The following is a 22,943-nucleotide window of genomic DNA, read 5'->3' as shown; positions in this document are numbered from 1 at the left end:
CCCATTGGGGGGTTGTTCCGCGCATAGTTCCGCCTACCGATCGGTAGGTTTCCATTTCAGAACGGCCATGGTGTTGGTTGGCGAGGCCAGGACTAGTGCTTCAATATACGGATGTGCCACCTGACCGCACTGACGAGTTATACTCACACCTTCAAGAGGGACCAGAACCGAGTCCGCTGAACAAGGCCTGGTTGACCTCCTCAGATGCTTTCAAGCGTAGCTAAATCAGCCTCTCACACTAACCCCTACCCTGGTGGCTATCCTTGGGACTTGAACGCCTAGCGGAAGCAGCGGGTGGCTAGACCACACTCGAGCCTTACGCCCGCCGCCTGCATAGCCAGAGCCCCACTTCGTCATCAGTGATCAAGACCGGTGTCCAGCAGTTACCACGAGGAGGGGGGGGTTGGCACTTGCATGGGGGAGAAGGAGTCTCGGATACTAGCCAGAAACTGACACCTCAAGCGACTCCAACAATGTCATAGCAGAACTTACAAGAGAGGGGGAGTCCAAGTCTCGGATACTAGTACAGAACGGCCCCACACCTCAAACGACTTGGACTGCGGAAGGTGCTTGATCAGAGCTTCGCGCGCCCCCAAACAAGCGGTCGCTTAACAAGCAGCTACACTTTGCGAGCAACTACTTCTCCTCAGCCAAAAAGAGAGTCATAGTTACTCCCGCCAACCTCCTTAAAACACAGACCGCAATTGCTGTTGAATGGCAGACCATAAACGGAGGAACTACAGTAATCATTAATTTTATCAGCATTTTTCGAAGATTCGGGTGTGTAGTGCTTTGTCTTATTCCTGGGTTTCTGGCTGAGTTGGTTCCGCAACTGCTTGAAACAATCTTTACTTTTAGTTGTTTTATATTTTCTAAATAGTTTATTTCTTTCTACTATAAGAATCTTGATCACTTCCGTTATCCACGGCTTGTACCTGTTTTTAGACACTTTTTTTTAGTTGGAGCTTGAACATCGAGTAACATGCATAAAATATTCCTTCAAGAATCATTAACATTTTAAATATCGAACATATTTCTACATTGATGTCATTAGAACTTGCATATAAGAAAAAACATATCATAGTCAGATACATCCGGCAGCGTGAGTCACAATCAAGAAAGTGATAGTCTTCAGAAACCCTGATACAGTCCAGTAACGAAATGCTATTTGCAGATACTCTGGTAGGAAAGTTAACGATTTGTTTTAAACCAACAGTGCTTAAAAGATTCATTCAAGTAAAACGAGTTGAATCCGGAAAAATCAATCAGACTTATATTGAGTTGGAAGCCCATACAAATGTTCTTTGAGCGTTTTACTTTTACATACATCTATAAAGCTGCTACAGTTTCAATGTGCTCGATATACGAACACTTAAGATCGTCCCTTATATAAAATTCGACTCCTCCATGCCTTATTTCTTCCTCCTCTGTCTCCTCTAGTAAACACAGAATATTCATCAACAACAATATCCGCCATGAATAGTGGAGTTAAGTCATATTTCACTCAAACAGAGAATATCGAATTTATCCGACAATAATATTAATTTAAGTGTGCACATGAAGATTTTTCATTTAGGTGTCCAATTTTCAGATTCATTCTAATTCTTTAACGGAAGTATTTTATATTTGACCATGTAAACATTTGTTACTTACACTATAATCAATGTTTGCAAGCTTGAAACTGATTAACAATTTGATTTCATTTGCTCTTTTGTAAATTATTATAAAAAAAAACTATCAGAGAGAAAATGTGGATTAAATTGAAATCTCCAAGTTGCACACCAACATTTTGTAAATCAACCTCCATAACAACATTTAAGGGACATAAAGGACCACTATTATCGCTTTGTCCTTGGAAATATTGTGACAAGGATGCGATGCGTTGTTTGCAAATGTTGTAGATTTTTCACTACAAACTGATTTTAAAAAAATCAATTTTCGACCGCAAACTCGGCGAGTATAAGTTTTGAAGGTAAAAATAGCACAAAATTCAACTAAATCAAGAACTCGTAATACAAGAAATCGATTTGGCAACTTGGCGTTTGTTAAAGCAGTTCCACCAACTGAATCTCGAGCGGGAAATTTAAATTGCAGTTAAGTCAGTCCTGGGCCGAATATTTCTGTGATTGGCGATATTGGTTTTCGGAAATCGCGGCATCGATGGCGTGAGGTGACTAAGAGTTTATTTGGTATGAGCTGTATAGTGAAAATTATTTTTTTTAAATAAAAACTATGCAATAAACTTTGGGGCAACGTCCGATGTTAAGATATACAATGAAGTTATGGATAGGGTCTTTAGATGTCTTTAAAATAGATAACAATTTGACTTTCTGCCAAAAATTACGAGGGTGCAACAGACAAAATTGCCAAAGAATTAAACATTTTACCACGTGTTTCAAATAGTTTATTATATTTAATTAATGAAACAGACAATTACAAAAAGAAGAAAAGAAGGTACTAATTATCATATTAGGATGTATAATGTTTTATTCTACTTAAGTTTTGAGCGTCAACCAAGGTACATGTACACGTACATGTAGACCACATAACATCATGATATTAATTTATAAAATATTAAATAAATTATTGCCCTAAAATATGAAACAAACGCATTCAAAAATTAGGTATTGGATTCAAGAAAAATGCTCGCACACGTCCGGGGTAGGTCAAAAAGTAAATGTTGACATCAACTTCCTATCGCATGCATTTTCAATATCAGAAGAAATATGGGGATTCAATTAGGCTCTAGTGACTCTATAGAAGTTACTGTTTCCTGACGACGAGGAGGTTATGGTCACGGATATTAAGGAAGCAGTTTATATGACAAGAGGAATGTCAAGCCTGGGGATTAGAAATTAATATAAGAAAAACAGAATACCTCGCTGTGGAAGCTGGGACATTATGTTAAATATCCAAATTATCGTTAAACTTGTGTATTTCTGAATTGAAATGAATGGCATAGTTATAATTCGAACTTTTATTTTTATATGCTCTTTTATGTTAATGCGTTTCTTAAATGTTCTACCTGGTTGTCCGATATAAATTTTCTTGTAGGCTCCGGGAGTTTGGAGTTTTGCGTGATTTAGTTTTATTGTTTTTTAAAAATTTTCTTATGGTGTTTTTCAAAATCAATCTTAAGACCGAATTTAGATAGATGTTTCAAAACTTTCTTGCTAGGTTCTCCTATATATTTTGTTACTTATTTGTTGTTGTTATTTGAAAGCGTTTTTAATTATATTCTATCTATAATCATTGTTAAAGACCATTTGTTTTATAATATTTAATTCTTTTTCAAAAATTTCTCTTAGAAGTGGTATATTAAGTAATGGATGAAAGAATAAAAGACCAAAAAGCCAATGTGTGTGTGTGTGTGTGTGTGTGTGTGTGTGTGTGTGTGTGTGTGTGTGTGTGTGTGTGTGTGTGTGTGTGTGTGTTTAAGAGGTTGGAATCCTTTTTACGGATTCCAGGCATAGATGTTTGGATATGTGAGACTCGACACACGACACTGAGTTATAATAAAAACTCGGCTCTAGTGCCCCTACTCACTAAACCCTAAAACCTCTTATCTTCTATCCTCTCATCCCCCGCGGACCCGCCTTTTAAGCATTACATCGCAGAGGGAGGAATTAGCTGGTGCTCTTCCTTTTGGTACCTAAGATTTTATATCTTCATCTTTCTTCTAGTGGACATTTGTTCTTCTCCTTTCAATGGAACGTAGTTTCGTAAGGACTTCCGTGACAAACGAATTAATTGCGTTCCAGGCAGCTTCTGAGGACAGCATTGCTTCTACTATTGTCTCTGGTTGAATGTTCTTCTTCAAGTTCATCTCCAGCTCGTCTCGTTGTGGATCAAATCGTGGGCACTCAAAGAAGACGTGTTCCGCGTCTTCACTGATTCCTGGGCAGGACTGACACTTCGGTGAATCATCATGCTTGAAGCGATGAAGATACGTCCGAAAGCATCCATGTCCTGACAACATCTGCGTCAGATAATAGTTGGCCTCGCCATGACTCCGGTTCAGCCAAACGTCGATCTTTGGTATGAGACGGTATGTCCATCTTCCGTTTGTTGCGGCATCCCATTGCGATTGCCATCGTGTGATGCTGGTCTGTCGTTCTTCAGCTTTAAGTTCCTCGGCACTTAGTGTGGTTGACCTCTTTCGTTGGTAAAGGTTCCGTCTTTCCTCAACTAGAATTCTGAGTGGCAAAGTTCCGGAAATGACACACACTGCTTCTTCCGATATAGTGCGGAAGGCGCTGGCTACTCTTACAGCACTTAGACGATATACTGGTCCAGGCTTTCTCCATGACTCTTGCAGCTCCAACGCGTCTGCCCAAATGGATATTCCATAAGTAAGCACCGATGTGACAACTGATGATAGTAGTAGTCTTCTGCTCTGCTTTGGGCCGCCGACGTTAGGCCTCAGTCGTGCGACACTAGCTCTTACTACTGATGCTTTGGCACTGACGTGTTCCACCTGTTGTTTGAAGTTGAGTCGAGCATCAAGCTCACTCCCAAATATCGGATATACGGTTGTGATGTTATTTCATGTGTACCGAATTTCAGCTTGATGGTCTCTACTGCTTTTCTGCTGGTAATAAGCACTGTCTCAGTCTTGTGTTTCGCCAGTTGGAGATTCATTTCGTTGATCCATTGGTTGACTTTGTCAAAGGTTATGTCGAACATATGGTTTATTTCGTCAAGATGTTTTGCGACGATCACTACGGCTACATCATCTACATACGCTACTAGTTTAACATTTCTTGGCAGTTTCAGTCTTACCAGTCCATCGTTATCCACATCCATCGATATTCCACAGAAGTGGACCAAGAACAGAACCTTATGGAAGACCCCCGGTAATGTCGTACTCTTTTGGACCATTCTTCGTGTCGTATTTGAGAACTCTAATGGTGAAGTAGTTGTCCACTATCCTACATAAATACTCTGGAACGCTTTTCTCTTGAAGAGCTGGCAGTTCCATTTTGCGGAATTGATGGCGTTTTTGATGTCTAATGCCGCCACCAGGTAATACTTCTTTGTGCCGCCCTTCCATCTGGTTCCTGCGTGTGTATGTGAGTGAGGGTGATTTGTATTATTATGTATTTCTATGTCCACTTAAGGGTTTATGGTAAATCAAAAAATCTAATTTGTTTTGTAATTTAGTTATAGTTAAGTACAGAAAGTTTAAAGAGTTACCTATGGTAAATTTTATGCGGTTATATATGGAGTTAATTTGATTCAAAAAGAACTGTAGTCTTTCCGTTCCAGTAAAACAAGCAAAAAACATCATCTACGTATCTATACTACCAAAGAAATATTCTACTTGGAGGATATTTATGTATGATATTTTCTAAATTTTCCAAGAAAATTTCTGAAAGTAGTGGACTAAGTGGGTTTCCCATAAATAATCCTTCGTTGGCAATATAAATTGACCACTAAATTCACAATAACTATTAAACCATCTAATCAGTGTTGTTCTGGTTAGATAAAGAAAAACCAAAGACCTAATTATTTTGTGTAATGTAATTAAAGAATATAATTTTCGAGGTTGAGGAGGCATAATTCTTCATATAATTCTGTGGGACCCTATTGTATACTTTGGTATATGTTTAAAACAAGGCTAAGTGGTTTTTCCATAATTAATCCTTCTTTAGCAATATAAAATTGACCATAAAGTCTAAAATAATTTTGGTCTAAACAATGTTGTTTGTTTTATGATAGGGTTGACTTGTCTCTTGTCTTGTCCTATACCAGACATATACCAAAGTACACAATATAATCCCACCGAGTTATATCACAAACAAATCAAAAATAAAATTTCAGATCATCACTTTTTAATGATTCTACAAAATTATATTCTTTAATTAAATTACAACAACAGGATATGCCAATTAAGGTCGTAGTTTCTTTTGTAACAGCACCATCAGTTCAACTCTCAACGAGATTAATAAAAATTTTAGAATATTATATTGCCTTTAAACCTAGATATGTTATCAAAAATTCGTTAGCACTGATCAATAAGGTTAAATATATTACATTAAATACTAAGGCAATTCTAGTTTCCTTTGACGTCCAAAATCTTTTTCCTAGCATTCCACCGATTGACGTAATACACATAATAGTCAGAGACCAGTCAACCCTATCATAAAACAAGATTTCTTAGATAGTTTAATTTAAAATTGTTTTGAATTTAATGGTCTATTTTATTTTATTTTATGTTGCCAAAGGGAAACCCAATTCGTCCACTACTTTCAGAAATTTTCATGGAAAATATCATACATAAACATCCTAAAAGTAAAAGATTTTTTTTTAAGAAACTTCCCCAGGCTACTGTAATACTTTTTACAAAATTTCTGGATTCCTCCTGCGTCGGTTTTTGGCTGAGTCGAAATTGCTAACGTTTCGCCAATCATCCTGTTGGCTTCTTCGGAGCTTGACTGAAACTGGCTAATATTTTTCTCTGTACCTGCTAATATATTGTTTGAGAGGGGCGCTAATGAGAGGTATAAACCCCGTCTGCCAGGTAGAGACCTGAGTCGCGATTAAGGTTAGGTTGTTTATAGATTTCTATGGACTCTGGGATTTTTCGTTGGTAGAAGAGCTGATTACATGCAAGAATTTTAGTTTTATCGAATAACATTTTATGTCCGGTTTCATGAGTGTTAAAGAACATTACGGAGCGTATAAAAATAAAAAATTAGATCGGAGGTTGACAATAATTTTGATATTTTACATAGTAGATCAAAAAGCAAAAAAATGAATTTGTTGGAAGCTATGCAGATTAACAAAACGAGATATTCGAATCTATTTCTTAATAACCAACTGGATTGGAATGTGTCTTCTTTGTGACACTTTGATTTATAACCCTGTAGATTTAATTACCAGTCTATTACTACCTGTCTATATATATATAGGTGTCGGAATATCGTCCTAATTTCTAATTGATATAGGCACGGTGTTGCCGAAACATCTGTGAAAATCTGAACATTTTTTGTTCTTATTTAATGGCTCGAAATGCATTTCCATCAAGTAAAAGCCAGCTCAGTTCAATTTATATAAATTTCATTTGGTTTACGGTGTAGTAATGATACCACCTAGTAGCCGTGGTGCGATAAGAGCGTTTTCCAGGTCCGCTCACGTTTAAAAAATACTTTATATTACCTAACGGTAAGACACGACTAATTTGGGTATTATCTCATGGAATATTGATAATGCCTCTTTATCAACGTAGTGAATGTTACGGTATGACATACTCGGCGTTTTTAACAATTTAATTTTTACCCCCGTCCTTATTCGACGTACGCGAACGGGCGTCGTTAGAGTAAGACGGGGGCATTTGAAAAAGTAAAATAATGAACCTATTTTTCCGTATCGAATAAGCGAACTGCTCGGGCGATTGCAAATTGCTAAACATTTTCAACCAAGCACTTGTCGAATGCATTGCTTCTAAGGTGAGTCTCTTTTGACAAATTATTAGTAAATTTCTATACGTTCTACGCGCTTATCAGCGCTATTGATAAAGCGGCGTCACAATTGATTTTATCCGGCCAACGCATAGATATAAAAATTTTATTTTAAGTTTTCAAATAAAAGTGTCGATAAAAAAACAAACGATTTGAGCCCGGTATTATGCGCCGTATCGAACAATAGGTACTCGAAGTGGTGTTGCTGCACACGTTTATAAAATTCGCGGGTAGTTTTGGTTTTTCTCAACCCGATAGTCACGGAAGTGCCCTCGCATTTTCTAACGTTGCGACTGACTTGATCCTTGCGGGCAAATTGTGACTTGGAAAATTTGTTCGTGTGGCTCGAGTTAGGATTAACGTGTGATCGATTGGGCGCCACGTGTACGCAAGTATGGGAACGGAACCATTTTCCGAATCGAGTTCGGTGAGCTTGAACATTCTTAGACACTTCACTTCACGCAAGGCCATTTTAAATAGGACCCGTTTGGCCCGGAACGGGTACCATTTATATAAAAGAAAAGGTATTCGATGATAAAAAACTGCCGTGGACAGCCACGCGACGTTGAAGCCTAATCAGTTTCTGTCTGTTCTCCGTTCTCTGTTCTCTGTATCGGCTACATAAAAATGCCCATAATTTCCAAACGGTTTGAGATAGGGTACTGAAATTTGGCTCCTTTTTTACAGCCCACGAGACATCTAAGCCTATAGGAAACGGCGGCGATCGAATAGTGGCTTCCATCTTTTTTTTTTCGCGACTTTCTTCTGATTTTCGTATATCGCTAAGAAACAAAGTAAGTGTCCGAAATTTAAAGCGATCGACTTGAAATTTGACACAAGTATAGAGTTTAATTCCATGACTGTAGATACTCTCGGAGTTGGAGGGTCGAGAAGTATTTTTTAAAATTTAAAAACCACATTTCCAAAGGTCGAAGAAAAAAAATCATTTCTTGAAAAATTATCTGGGTCAAACATCTTTTTCTTAATGATTTGTTTAATGTACAGGGTGCGTCGGTAATGTCCAAACATATAAAAAACGGGTTTTTCTTTTAATGAAAATTAGCCATAATTAGAAGACTAAGTTTCAATTGTCAGTTTCTTGTACATGTATTGGATTTTCCATTAATATATGTGTATATGTATATATTTGATATTGCGTGCTATACAAAAACATGCATTTGGTGTCTAGAATTTGCGGCTATCGTCTTTAGATTCGTCAGGGAAGTAGAAGTCCGTGCCAAAATCACCAAATATTACAAGTTTGGCGCAATAAAAAGTTTTTTTGGATTATTTTGTCTTCCAGAACAAAATTATTTTCTTGAAAACTATTACAACTTTTATTTTAAGCATACATTATTAATAATATTAAGATTTTTTAACTGTGAATTAAAAATCAAAAAATCCATGTGAAATCGCTATTTCTCGCGCTCAATCTAGACGCGATGACGTCATTAGCTATTACGACGTACTTCATGGTTTCAGAATAAAAAATATTTTCTCGAAAACCAGTTATCTCTAATGGAAAAGTTCATGTTTTATATATACAGGATGTGTGTTTGTAATGGACAAAAAATGTAAGAGGCCTTGAAAATTCCCCTTTTCGTGGGTAAAATATTCGCCGTAAATAAAAAATTGTAAACGATGGGATACTTTAGTATTGTAAGCTGTGTCCTGGTCTGCAATTTTCGTATTTACAGTTTTCGTCCTTCATACAGGGTGCGCGAGATCAAGAAGTGAAAAGCGCTTTATATAAGGTCTATGCATAATAAAATTAAAATTATTTTGCAAAAATTCTATACCTATATAAAATGAAACAATGTATTACTAGTTATGTTGGTTTGTCTTGATTTACCCCACATCTTTCTATAAGTCTGTTTCTCCTTGTTCAATCTTGCAGTTCGGATGTGTATTTCCTTTCGGATTCAAACATCAGCCACTCCTTTCTTTCATGACAATGTATTATTAACTCATCCAAATCCGGATCTATAGATGCTCTGTGAAAAAAACATCATGAATGTCAAGTTGAAATAGGAAATTGCCAAATTGAATGAGAATTTGCTAGAAAATATAAATCACGCACTGTTGCCGCATTTTCAAGTCCGTCTTGTAATAATTTGTGTATAATTATAGCATCTTCGCCCATTTTCTGGAAGATTATTATTTAGATCGAATTCACAGAACACTTATACCGTGTCCCTAGTCAACCAATAATAATTCTAATTATACCAGGTATCCCGAAATTCATGGACCAAATCAAAACTTAAAAAGAAGAGATGAGGTTTCCAATAAAAGAAATCTTACAAACACCTCTCCGATTTCTTTCTGTATTTAAATTAAGGGAATAATTGCTTTTTTTTGGTATTTTGTTATGGAAAAAAGGTTGAACTATGTGCTAAACATATCGGTAATTTTAAGTAGGAAAAGTTGGACTGGCACGGTTAAATTATATGTTGATAAGACATGCACTTGGTTTGTCACACAGAGAAACTTCAAACAATTAAAAATCAGAAATTCTCAGTGGATCTTCGGTTGATAAACTGGGCTATATATAAGATCAATAAAATTGTGGATAAGATTTCAAACAGATAAAATTTGAAAGATACTTGACAAGCATCACGTATAAAAAAACTCACGTATAACAAAACCTTAAGCTCCATAGTTCACCGACAATGTTAAAAAAATTATAAACCTACTAAACAGAGCCCTAATTAAAGGTAAAAAGAAATGTTATCTGCAAGAGCTGGAGAGCTGTATGTACTCCTAAACATTCTACCACTTCTAGAGATATTTTACACTCCAAGGCAATTAACAACTTCTTTTCCTATATTTTCACAGTTATACTAGCACTGCTCATTAAATCCGTAGTTCCAAATGCGGTCGGCAATCATTTATCTTTTTCGCTTTGTATTGACGTTCTGTAGGCGACCGGCAAGTAAACAGAAACCACGTTTCATTCGGTGCGCAGAGTTGGCAAGGGCAACATCCAGTGTTCCACAGCAAGTGGGCACGCTTACAAACAGTTAATAATAATAACGCAACATCCAGGCAAACGCCAACATCATCATCCATTTGGTCTTATTTACTGTTGTAAAACAACATTATTATGTAGGTTTTTTACAAGAGCTTTTGCAGTAAAACGATGGAGAAAATACATAATATTTAAATTTAGGCCATAATGATTACCTTGAGCAGACCATGAGTTTTGCTTGTGGACCAACAACTTCGCTAAGTGTAGTGATTTTTCTTCCTAAGGCGGCAATTCTGTTCTAGAGATCATCGAATTAATACTTTGACATTCTGTTCTATTCGTATATCGAAGTAAAAATGTTATAATTAAGAGAAATAAAAACTCCTACAATGCTATATTAATGAAAATCAATGTCGCCTCCAAACTGAAAACATCATTAACGCAATCAATCAATTGCTTCAACGGATCAAGTTTTTTACTTTTTGTAAAAAACTTGACAACAAAAACAGAAAAGAAGATGCGTGGCTTAAGTAGTAGTAGTCTCTGTCACATCAGCGTCCTTGTACTTTTTTACTGAGATATTCGTGAACACCGATGGAGATCGTCCTGTCTGATTGTCTGATATAAATGACCTATTGAATACTTAGCTTTTATTATAAATTGTTTTAATTGTAATGTATTGTAATGAAATGTAATTTAAGTCCGCTACTCACTATGTGTTGAGGCGTCGATTTAATACAATGATGCATGAATTTTTGCATAGTGCACCGCATCATCTTTCGATTTTTATTCAAAATGGAATGGAAAGGCGTTACTAGTTTTAAATTTGTTAAAAAACATAGTTACATCCGTGCTTATGGAATCTGCTTATGATACTTTTAAAAATATTACTAAAGAAATGGGTTTCAATAACGGCGAATTAAACAGGACAAACCTATCGAAACTATAGGAGAAAGGTAGCCTGTAGTCAAAAATCCGGAGCAGGTTTCGACGATATATATACCCCCACCTCGCCTCTATATTCGCTCTTAGATGCTTTCCTTCGCGGGATATACACTCCGAAACGAACATTCGATACATTGGTAAGTACAAGAAGACAGTACTTATTTAATTTAGGTTTATTATCATATAAAGGGTATTCTACTAGTATACCATGACCAGAAAATTGGATACGCTACAAAAATTCTACTGTTTACGCGCGCACCTTGAAGGTGAGGTCCCTCGAATGACCTAATCAATAAAAGTCACAGAATCAAACTACAAGATCGCATTATAAATGTTAGAGCAAAGACTTGAAAATAATAATAATAATTATTATTACCATTACAAAGAATAAAGTGCAGAGGAGAACCTATTATGCACACTGATAGTTAGTAGCACAATACATATAATAAATATTTAGTTATTGCTGTGAAACAATCTCATGTCGATTTGTGTAACCTTCCATACATACAAATGTATGCGACAGGATACTTTGTGTGTCTCTGCCATTAGTATCCATTGCGCTATCGGAACAATCAGCACTAGTGATTCAAATAGGTACCATGTGTGTTCTGCCCTTCAGTATATTATGACCTGTTGTATATTGCACTGCTGCGTGTTGCTGCCCTTCAGTGCCAGTACAGTAATTTGCGACAGGATACTTCGTGTGTCTCTGCCATTAGTATCCATTGTACTATCGGAATAATCAGCACTACTGATTGAAATAGGTACTATGTGTGTTCTGTCCTTAGCACCAACCTAAATTCAGTTCCAGATGTGATGCCATGACAAGATATATCTGTTATCTGTGATTTCTGGTGATATTAATATTAAGTTTTGTCCTATTAATCTTAATAATCTTTGGTACTCTGGATACTTGTTTTAGGTTTAGATGCAAAACGTGTCACCTCGCTAATGGCCTGCTCTTTCGTTATGACAAAAATACTTAATGATTATTCATTAAAAATAAATTGGTGTACATAAAATACCTCTGCAATGTATACGCACATATTGCAATTTAGATTGAACTTTTAAGAACAATACATATCACCTAAAGTTAAAATAAACGCTTCTACTTATTCGAAAATACCCCGCAGCATCAATGCTTAATAAAATAAAATAAATTCAAATAAAAATCTCATGTTTCTACAAATATGCGTTACGGTCCATCTCGGGTAAAGACCTACTTAATGCAGAATAAATGCCTGTTGGGATGGGTTTACCACGGTCCTGCGAAGGTCTGCTGTTAAGGTGCTGTAAAATACTTAAAACGTCACAGTAATAAATGCACAATATTTTCTAAAAATATTATTTAGGAAAAATCCTATGCATTGGTGTGGTGTCATTTCCATATTGGCCACGAAACTTGGCCTGTTGTCGAAAAATAGTTTGCAAATTCAAATAATGTCATTACCTCATTATCACTTCTCCATGATCCAGCAACACTATTTCCGTCTACTTCTCCGCAAAAAAATATGCAAAAGTACACATGTTTTTTACTTTTACATTTGCTCTTCCCGGATTGAGCATAATAGGTGTTCTGAAAAGGCGAAATACCGATGCCATTATTCCAAAGACATTTTCAATAAGCCTGCGAGTTCTGGACAGTCTGTGGTTAGAGACCCGTTTGAAAAAATATAAGTTTTTGTTTGTCTTATTCCCGTTATTGTTATCAATTTATAGTTAAGGACGCAAAAACCCAATGATCTAGTTTAGTAACATGGCTTAAATAATAAAACTAGTTCTTACCGAGATCTGTTTCTGTATAGAGACTGCTTTCACCATCTTCTTATTCTCTTATTTTTCTTATTTTACAAAATCACTAGATAACACGAGTGTGCTGCAGCCAGCAGAAGCTGGGAATGTATTGCAACACTGACTGACTGGGTGCACCATGGACGAATTTCGAATCTCATTATTGAAATGCATCAACGCATTGTAAGTAAGAGGCATCAATGCGCGTTTTTTAACGAAATGCCTTACGAATCGCATTTTCGCATAGTGAGTAGCGGGCTTTAAACGTTATACCTAAATACGTATTGTCGAGCAACTTCGCCAGGCCCAATGAAATATTACCGAAGTAGGTTAAGCATCTCTTAATAATATTTTAGTTTTGATTGTTTGTAAACATTACCAAAGATTGTATATAGAGACAAAGAAAAGTCAAAATGTTGTATACAAGAGTTGTAAGTTAAATATTTTTGCATATAGTTTTAAAATACTTGTAGAGACTATGTCTCTTATATTTTTTAAAACAATTTGGGCTTAATTTTCTTGCGAGAGTTTTAGGTGAATTAAAAAATCCAAAGAAAATTATTACAAAAAAATTATTAACTTGACATTATTTTTATGACTGAATCTCTCTTTGTCTTAATGTCTTGTTGAAATGGTAAGCGAATTACACTGGGTGGTCTAAGGCTGTTAGAGATATCACAAGATCGATCCGACTGTCAATTTCTGTCAGATCCCTGCTACCTGATTTTTTTTTTGTTCTCTCGAACAGTTTTGGACGCGAATAATACACTTCCAGTTTTAGAAATCTTACTTTTTATTGTTAAATACTGTACATACACTGTTTAACATAGTCGATGGCACATTATTTATAAAAATATGAGCACAACGGTACCTACGATTTAAATTACCATGTCCAAAGGAAGACTTAAAAGATACAGGGCAAATCAATGTAATTAAGTCCATACAAAATTTACATTCGAAGTCTACTCAGTATAATTAGGCGTAAAGTTTATACAATATTTTACAATTCGCTTTAGGGGTACGCTCATACCTATCCTATAAGTAGGGACTATCAATATACAAGTCCTGAAAAATAATAATACAGCTTAAAACTGTATCAGTTTGGAGTTATCCTAATTATGAAATAAAGATTATAAGTACAGCTGTAGTTCATTTGCCATTATCATTTAATGAGAGAACTTATCTGATATGTGAGATTTTACAATTTCGTCTAATGTAAAATTTATTTAGCTTAAATATCGATATATGAATATCACGTGTTTTTTTGTTGATAAAAAATTACATTTTTAAACCGTAAAATAAAAAGTCAGAAATCTCCGTTCAAGATTACCCGATATTTAAAACCTTACTTTTATAAAGGAGACTACCAAAAATATGTGAATTTAAAAAAACAACGTAGCAAATGGCACAGTATCGATTCTATCAGTCTTGGCCTACAACTAGAGGATATACAATACGACCTTATAGTTTAACAGCTATTTTTAGAAGATATACAGTTTTTTTCTCTAAAAATAGGATTTTACTGCTGCGAAGTTTTAATTAAACTTGAGATAGCTGGCTGATCCGAACGTATGGTGGTCTATTGTGGTGCTTAAGTATTACTTAAACGACTATGGATGCGTGTGGTTAAAATTTATCATCGAATATATCTACTAATACAAAAGCCCTAAATACACGTAATGATAATTTTCAGGTAGTTTTTGCCTCCCATAATTGCCTACTGTTTTTGCGCGATATTAGTAATGCGGCAGTTCTATTTCTGTTTGCAATTACAGGTTATTCAATTGATAACAATATGCTATCGTTTTTGTGCCATTTTACGTATATTATGAACCGCTTTTGTTTATTTAAAAGCGAGTGGTTTATAGAAAATATTTATCAGTTAGTCTAGCTAGGTATGGAAATACTATCAACAATAGGTAAACTGGGGCTGAAGTATCTTAAAGGGTATTGATTTCATCATTTGAAATATACTCAGGTATGAGTAAAAATTTGGCAGCAGAACTGCAGTACTTCGAATACCAATTATTTGAATAAGTAGTCCAAGTTTATTTGCTCTGTTTAGCAACAGAGCAAATAAACTAAGATGTGGAGGATATGGAGGAAACTCATTCTTTATAAAAGTTTTTGCCCGATTTCAAAATAAGTTTGGCATTCCCAAAATACTGAAATTCGAAATGTGACTTTAGAACGGTGAATATTTATAATCCAAAATGACTCATATTGATAAAAAAACAAAAAGATAATTGGACATAATTTTATAACTTTTGTATGTACCATTTTGCGTTTAAGGTGTAAAAAAGACAACTTTACTCTTTAGAAAATCTTTTGTTTTCATTTTTTTTGTACCGTTAACAATGCAATTTTTTTTAGAAAAAATCATTTTTTAGCCTAGTTATCTTCTTGTCTGTATACAGGGTAGTTCCAATCAGATGCCTACCATTGGGATCTCAAAAATTAGTCAAGCGAGACTATAAAACAGCTGTCAGTGGGGAAACTATTCATTCATGTAAAGAACGGAAAAAGTGAAATTTGATGTTTCGTGATCGACTAAGGTGAAGTTATTATTTTTCAATATTTATGATTTAAAAACCGTAAAATAATATTAAATGCTATCAGCCCGTTTAAAAATTTAAGTTGATGGGCAAAAGGCGAAATAATGTCGTGTAGCTGAAAAAAAAGTAGCGACGGAAAATATGGTTGTGGTTTTGAGGGCGTTTTTCTTCTGATATCTCAGGAATTACTTATTATTTAAAAAAAATATGAATTCCATACTTAAGGAACTGTTGAAAGTTTTGATCCCGACTTAAATATGTTAATGTTCTGTAGGTTATATATGTATGTTGTAGTTTCTGAGATCCCAGTTAGGCTAAATTTGAAATTATCCTGTCCAAAATCTGTAAAAGAAAAAATATATCCAAATTGCATTTATTGCAAAATTAAAAATTTCCTTACGGGAAAATTGAGGCAATAATCGAATCTGAATCCTGTAAGCTAAACATCGCTACGACAGTTTTTTTCAAACTTTTGGTTTTCAATTCAGAATCTAAATTCGGTCTAATGATACTACGCAGAAAATGGACAATATTATGGCAATAAAGGTGTTATTACGGTATGAGGTAGACTGCCATTGCCTTTATCTTTACTTAATTATTCAGCCTTACAGGTATATCACCGTGGTGAAAGCCGTCATCATCAACATCACCAGATTTCATATAAGTATTTAATATAAGTAATTAAATAATAAATTTTATTAAATAAATCTGATTGCTTTTTAATATTTAATTTATTTTTTTCTCTGCAGATTAAAAAAAATATTTACTCCAAGTTTCCAAAAATTGAAATAAATATAAAAATGCTTTTAGGTGTATGCTTCTTTACATGCGCCCCACAACAAAATTGTTGGTCCATCCCCGTAAATTTTAAGGTGGTAGAACTTATTATACTTATACGACAAGCCAGTGTCAGCTTATTTTAAATAGAAATCTATAATTTTTTAAACTCTCTAAGAAAATCATTTATAACTCCTGGGTGGAATATTTTAATAATTATGGTTGGCGGCAGTATTCACAGTCATTCTCTAGACATAAAAATTTTAGAATAACCATGACGCATTTTTCAATTTTATTTATTTTTTATTAATTGAATTCTGAATTCAAATAATTAGCCAGATATCGAGCAATAAACTCTACATCATTATAACTGCAAAATTTCGAAGCAAAATTGTGCGTTAGAAAATAAAATCGAGAAAGGAAAATGTTTAAAATATTTTGTTGATTATACAGATATAAATTTTAAGTGGAAAAATTAGGTAGCAAAGTTGGATAGTCAATTTATGAACTTGCACCGAAAGTATCTAAAATCTACAACTCGTGGATCTATTAATAATTATGGCTTAGGGCAGTATTAAAGTCATTTTTGAGGCATTGAGGATGCCTTTTAGATTAAGCATTGTGTATTTGTCAAATTATTAATGATAATTATTAATTATTAGTTATTTAAAGTTAATTAAATTCATTATTTTCAATATTATTCTAAATTCCGATTTAAAAAACATTGCAAGATGTAGAGGAATCAACTCTATATAGATGATTTTTATATGTGAACACTTAAAATGGCACAATCAGGTAGCAAACTTAGAGAGTTGATTAGTTAGTGATTAGTTCCTTAGACACCAAGAATGTTTTAAAAACTTTACAATAACCAAGAGACATTTGTTAAATTATTAATCTATTAAAACGAAGTAAATTCATTATCATCATTATTATTCCGAATTATGAATTTAAAAAATTGGCCAGACGTAAAGGAATTAACTCGACATCAATATAACTGGAGGAAAAGCTTTAAAGTATTTAGATGCTTATATAGATTACAATTAATAATGAAAAAATCTTATAGATAAGTTTGGGAGTTCATTTTTAACTTTTATGAATTTTGGAATATTTTGCACTGAAAATATCTGAAATGGTTTATAACTCATTCAAGGAATCTATCAATAATTACGGATTATTCCAGTCATTCCTTGGGCCTCGAGGATGCCTTTTGTAATTAAGTAAAACTAAAGGTAATTGAAGTTCAAAGTTCTTTTAGTTTCAACACTGAAGCGGTATTTATGTCCTGACAATTTTTACCCACATTTTGTTTATTGTATCGGAACTTCAACCCCGTTTCTCAACAAACATTTAATCACTATTAGAGAGGAAAACCTAATCACAAAAGTCTGAATAACTTAGTAAATACTTCGTATCACGTTCTAGTTCCTACAACATGTTGCCAGGCTCGCTGCGGCTGGATCCGTGGTAAACCGACTTGTGAGGAGTGAAGCTGCTTAAAGATGGCGCGCCGTTCCTCCAGGACAGGCTCGGAGGTCCTACCCGGGCGTACGCCGGCTGGCCAGACGGCGATACCAAATCTGGCGGGTGTTCCTGGGAAAACTTCTTCTGATCCTTCTTGCTGCGTTTCAAGGTGTGGGTAGGAGCGAAATACGAGTCCGAGTATACTTTGCGATTGTAGTATCCGCCGTTGGATGCCGGATAAGGAGATTCATCGCCGTCGTTCATCGAATAATGGTTCCATATCTACGGCAATCAAAAATATACAGATTAATACAAGTACTAAATGAAGGCCCCCGGTAAATCAACAATAAAAATATTTAAGGGAACACGAACGAGAAAGCATTGCAATAAAAAACTAGCATTCAATAATTTGATTTTTAACTCATATATCGAAAGCAAGGATTCTTGAAGACTAATAATTTTTGAATAATAAATTTTTGAATAAATAGATAAAGTCAAGCGGCTGCAATGATTTTATATTAGTAAATTACTAGCATTTCAGATAATATAATGTATAATATTTCTTTTTCAGATCTAAACTCAATTGACCTTCTAAATTTAAATAACAATCACAGTTATTGTGACAAAAATTTCCATCATTTTAACTTTAAAAAATTTGTCTTGCTTAGATATCTTCTGCTTATCGCCTGCTTAGTCTCCAGTATGCAGAAGTGATTCAACATTTCAAAAAAGGCAGTAAATATGATGTAAACAACTGCCGTCCTATTTCAATATTGCCTATTTTTGGCAATTTTGAAATTATAATGAAAGGAGTTCCTGTTAGACTACTACTTGCAAAAAATTTAATTTTTTGCTAATGACCAGTGGTTTTTTTATACAGAAAGTGAACTATAAAAACGATGAGTGCGATTGTTTAGGACACATAGCTTGTTATTGAAAAAGTTGTCTACTATTGGTTTATCAGAGTCCGTCATATCTTGCTTCGAATCGTATTTTACTGATCGTCATCAAAGAGTAAGCGTAGATGGTTGTACCTCTTCTTTTTTAGCCCAGCATCACGGTGTTCCGCAAGGATCGGTTTTGGGCCCGCTTATATAAATTATCTTCCATAATTTATTAAGCCCATCCAGTGTACACTGCTAAAGTTCGTCTCTAGACGAGTCATATTGCTAAGGAGCGGAAGCGAAATTGGTTTGCAGAAAATGACTTGCTTTTGAACCCAAATAAAATGTTTTACTTTTCTCTAATGTTAGTATTCGAAAGATACGAGCGTATGGGATGGATCTAGTTATGCAGTCAGGATTTCGTCTTAAAAAAAATTCCTGTAATTCTTCTAGACTTTACATTTCACTTTCGTATACAATAGCCCAATGAATATTCAATCTAATAAATCAAGTTATTCTGTTCAGTTTGAAACACATTACTACACAACGCGTAATGCATAATATATTATAATATAATAATGATAACGTCTTAATAAACAATTACAAATTCTTTAAACCTCAGCTTTTACAATTAATTATCTTGTCATATAAAACGCCTTGGTAACAATTTTTTTAAGAGAGCTGTCAAGCGTCTACTAAAAATAAAATGTTTTCACAGTACTGTGTATGTGGTGTTTTATATTTTTATTCTTATATTGCTTTGTTATCCTTATATGGATTTTTTATTCTGTTTTGACCTGCTACAAATATATTATACTGAAATAAACCCAAACCTAAACCTATGGCCTTTTATGTCTAAAACACACCCCAAACATATCTCATTTACACAGAAGAAAAAGAAAAAGAAACCAACCGGCGGTAGGAATGAAGAAGAATAGAATTCTATAACCTAAATGTGTCAATAGTTAATAGAACTAGCTAGTCGCCAACCTATAAAATGTAAAGGCTTCTACAAATTCAAATTTTTTTGAGTTTTAAGTTCTTTTAACCATATTCTAGGTTAGAATTAACATATTGAGATGCAGTTTTCACTGGGTTAGTTGCGTGATGTGGGTACTCGTATGGGTCATGACCAGTATAATAACATTCTGTATGGCGACAGATGGTGGATAATATATGAGCAGTTCTAGAGTAGTGACTTTTATATATGCAGTTGGTCTTGCAGTGCTGTTGTTGGTCACTGGCATCAGAGTAGGTTCTCTAAATATGGACTAAGTGGATGACATAGACAACCCTGATTTTTTTCAATGACAACAAGGAACTTAACGAAATCTGGTCTCTGCACCTGCATAACGTCGGTAGTTCTTAAGCAGGTTTACTCGGTGGCGACCATTTTGTGATTTTATCGGTAAGTCTAAGTAAGTGATTTTTATCTTCGCTTTATTAGGATTTTAAATATTTATGAAAATTATTGCCTTGTTTTTTAATTTAATCAGTTTATCAGTTTCCAAGTGGTCCATATTAATAGCCGTATTTTTATTTTAGAATACACCTTCATCGCAAAAGCAAAAAGTTTCCTCTAAACAAACTTGGGATAGGGAAGCAACGAAAAATGCTATTCTTGGCGTTAAAGAGAATAGAATGGGGCATCTAAAAGCTGCAAGATCCTTTAATGTTTCAAAATTGTCATTCATTCGTTTATCTAAAAACAGAGATTTACTTCTAGGGCAACTTGCACGGAGAGCCGTTTTACCAGAAGATGTTGAAGCAAAGTTGGTAAATTACATTCTTACTGGAGCAAACTGAGTATGGTTTGAGTAGACGCACCATTAAGTTAATTGCTTATCAAGTGCCAGTACGTATCAATTTAAGCAACCCTTTATCCTTTCGCCATACAACACGAACCTCGATTTCGTGATTAAAAGGTTTTAATCTGCCTGAATGAATATTTACAATATCGCTGAAACCGGGATGTCGGTGTTACCTAATCAGATGCCACAAATTTTACCTCTACCTGCAGTCACTTCTGCGGAACGGAGTTAAACAAGTGACGTGCATAATTTTTAAGAATGCAGGTGGGTCGTTTGTTCCTACAATGATGATATTTCCTTGATAGTAAGATCATCAACTGATAATGAATGGTGCTTCAGCTGGATCAATACACGCTTGGCATCCATCAGGTTGGATACAGACAGAGCTTTTCGCTGAATGGTTTAAACACTTTTTAGAAATTGTCAAACCTTTATCTACTTCTCCTGCGCTTCTGATATTAGATGAAGCACACAAATCGTACCCGTAATATCCCGTAATTGATTTGGCACAAAAAAAGAATGTTCGCTTACTGTCAATACCGCCGCCACACTCCAGCCCTAAAATGGGCCCTTTAAAAAAATATATGGCTGATGAAATCCGTGTATGGATGCTAGTTAATGCTATAGCTATCCCTCATTACGACATAGCAAGTTTTTTTTTGGAAGTCCATATGTTCAAAATCAGTGTGCAGAATTCAGTGGCTTGCGAACAACAGTGGTTTATCTGCTTAATCCACACACATCTTTTTGATGCTCATGATTTTATTGAAGGTACAGCAACAGTAGTACCAAACAAAATCAGACAAATCAAGATGTTTATTCCAAATCTACTTCCAAGTCCTTCAACTGCTTCAACAGGGAAAGAAAAGCTAGTAAGGCTGCTTTTTTGACATCTTCGCCTTACAAACTATAATTATAATTCCTTTAAGAGGAAAAAGAAATAAATCCCAAAAGAAATAAAAGAGGAAAAGAAATTTTGGAGATAAAGTCACCTAAGAAGAGAAAACAAATAACTGGCGGAGAAAATATATTATATAAATAATAACTGGCGAGTTTTATAGTAGCCGTCAATGTTATAAGCCAAAAATAAGTTTTGATTTATGTTATGATTGTTATTACAGTAGGTTTTACAAAAGCAGAATATTTTATTTGATCATTTCGGTCCATATTAAATACTAGTCATCCGTATTACCATACCTTTTTAAAAAATGTTTTAATATTTCTCTGAAAATTAATTTTTATTCATTTCGTTAAGTTTTGGTTAGTGACTGGAATAAAAAACTAACTCTCATTCTTTCTTTACTTTTATTTAAAAAAAGTCCTTACAGTAGTCCATATTTAGAGAACCTACTCTGCCATTGTCATTCGATGTTTCACACCCGCTTGTGGTTTATTTTGGTTTAATAACAAAAAATTGCCCCTGGACCTGGGCAAAGCCAGGATAAGTTGAACCAATGGTTTTCAAATACTTTTTATATTAAACGTCAATTTTTGTACCTATTCTGCTTTTTCGACTTATCTTCAAAGTTTTCCTGATTAACTTTAAATTTTGCGCCCAAATGTACTAAGTAGGCGATTTTTTAATTGTGACCCTTCCCTGCCAAGATACCTGGAGTGCTGAAAATATTGAAGAGTTCTTCTGTTTTCTATGATCAGTTTTGACTATGTTATAAATATTTTTCAATATTTCATTTCAATATATATTTTTTTCAATTATAATTGAAATGGAATCTTTTCATCATATCACCTTGCCGATTTAAAATGAAACCGAAATCAGATTATGGAAAATAAAGGATTTGTTAACAAAGAAAAGTAGCTCTCAGTTGACACGTGTCGAATGTGGATTACTACAATTAGCACGTAAGAAAAACATTTTGCTTATCTAATCGATTTAATATTTGGCTTACACACCTTTAAGCAAGCCAGTTGTGAATTATCACTACATAGTGACATACTCAGTAAGCGCTCAACCTTCCCGATATTCAATTCGCCGTTTATAAATTAGGTTGCCACCTAGCAACGGGGGTCATTATCTGTTTTAATTCAAATTGAAAATTATATCTTTATATATACTTATACATTATATTACTTATATATAAGGTTGTTCGGAAAGTCATTTCGTTTTTTCCCGTCAGAGGACTTAATTACGTTTTTTCGAAACCAACTTCACACTTAAGCTGCATAACCATTATATGCCTTGAGAGCTGATATTGCAAGGCTTGTGTGTGAAAAAGTTCTATTAATTCTACGCAGTAGTTTTTGGTTGGTGCCCTTTCAAATATGGA

General features: G+C 34.6%; 1 protein-coding gene and 1 long non-coding RNA gene across 3 annotated transcripts in view; one reads left to right on the top strand and one right to left on the bottom strand.

The window, feature by feature from the left end:
- Positions 1-7,293: 7,293 nt before the first annotated feature.
- On the top strand, positions 7,294-22,813 carry LOC132699072 (uncharacterized). 2 transcript variants are annotated; one of them, XR_009618469.1, is made up of 5 exons: positions 7,294-7,451; positions 8,151-8,257; positions 17,925-18,132; positions 18,181-20,255; positions 20,393-22,811. It is a non-coding gene; the product is annotated as an uncharacterized LOC132699072 (long non-coding RNA). The 2 variants fall into 2 exon arrangements; XR_009618470.1 differs by lacking the exons at positions 7,294-7,451; positions 8,151-8,257 and adding an exon at positions 13,370-15,145 and having other exon boundaries at positions 20,393-22,813.
- The window catches only part of LOC132699071 (roundabout homolog 2-like), a 573,699-nt gene continuing 568,682 nt past the window's right edge, over positions 17,927-22,943 (bottom strand). The window contains exon 8 of the mRNA XM_060665539.1: positions 17,927-18,245. Within this exon, the coding sequence (XP_060521522.1) occupies positions 17,928-18,245 (318 nt within the window). The 3' untranslated portion in view covers position 17,927. The remainder of the gene's footprint in view (positions 18,246-22,943) is intronic.

This window comes from Cylas formicarius, unplaced genomic scaffold, assembly GCF_029955315.1.
Source record: "Cylas formicarius isolate icCylForm1 unplaced genomic scaffold, icCylForm1.1 PGA_scaffold_3__17_contigs__length_32017465, whole genome shotgun sequence".
Classification (NCBI taxonomy): Eukaryota; Metazoa; Arthropoda; class Insecta; order Coleoptera; family Brentidae; genus Cylas; species Cylas formicarius.
This window is presented reverse-complemented; position numbering and strand designations above follow the sequence as displayed.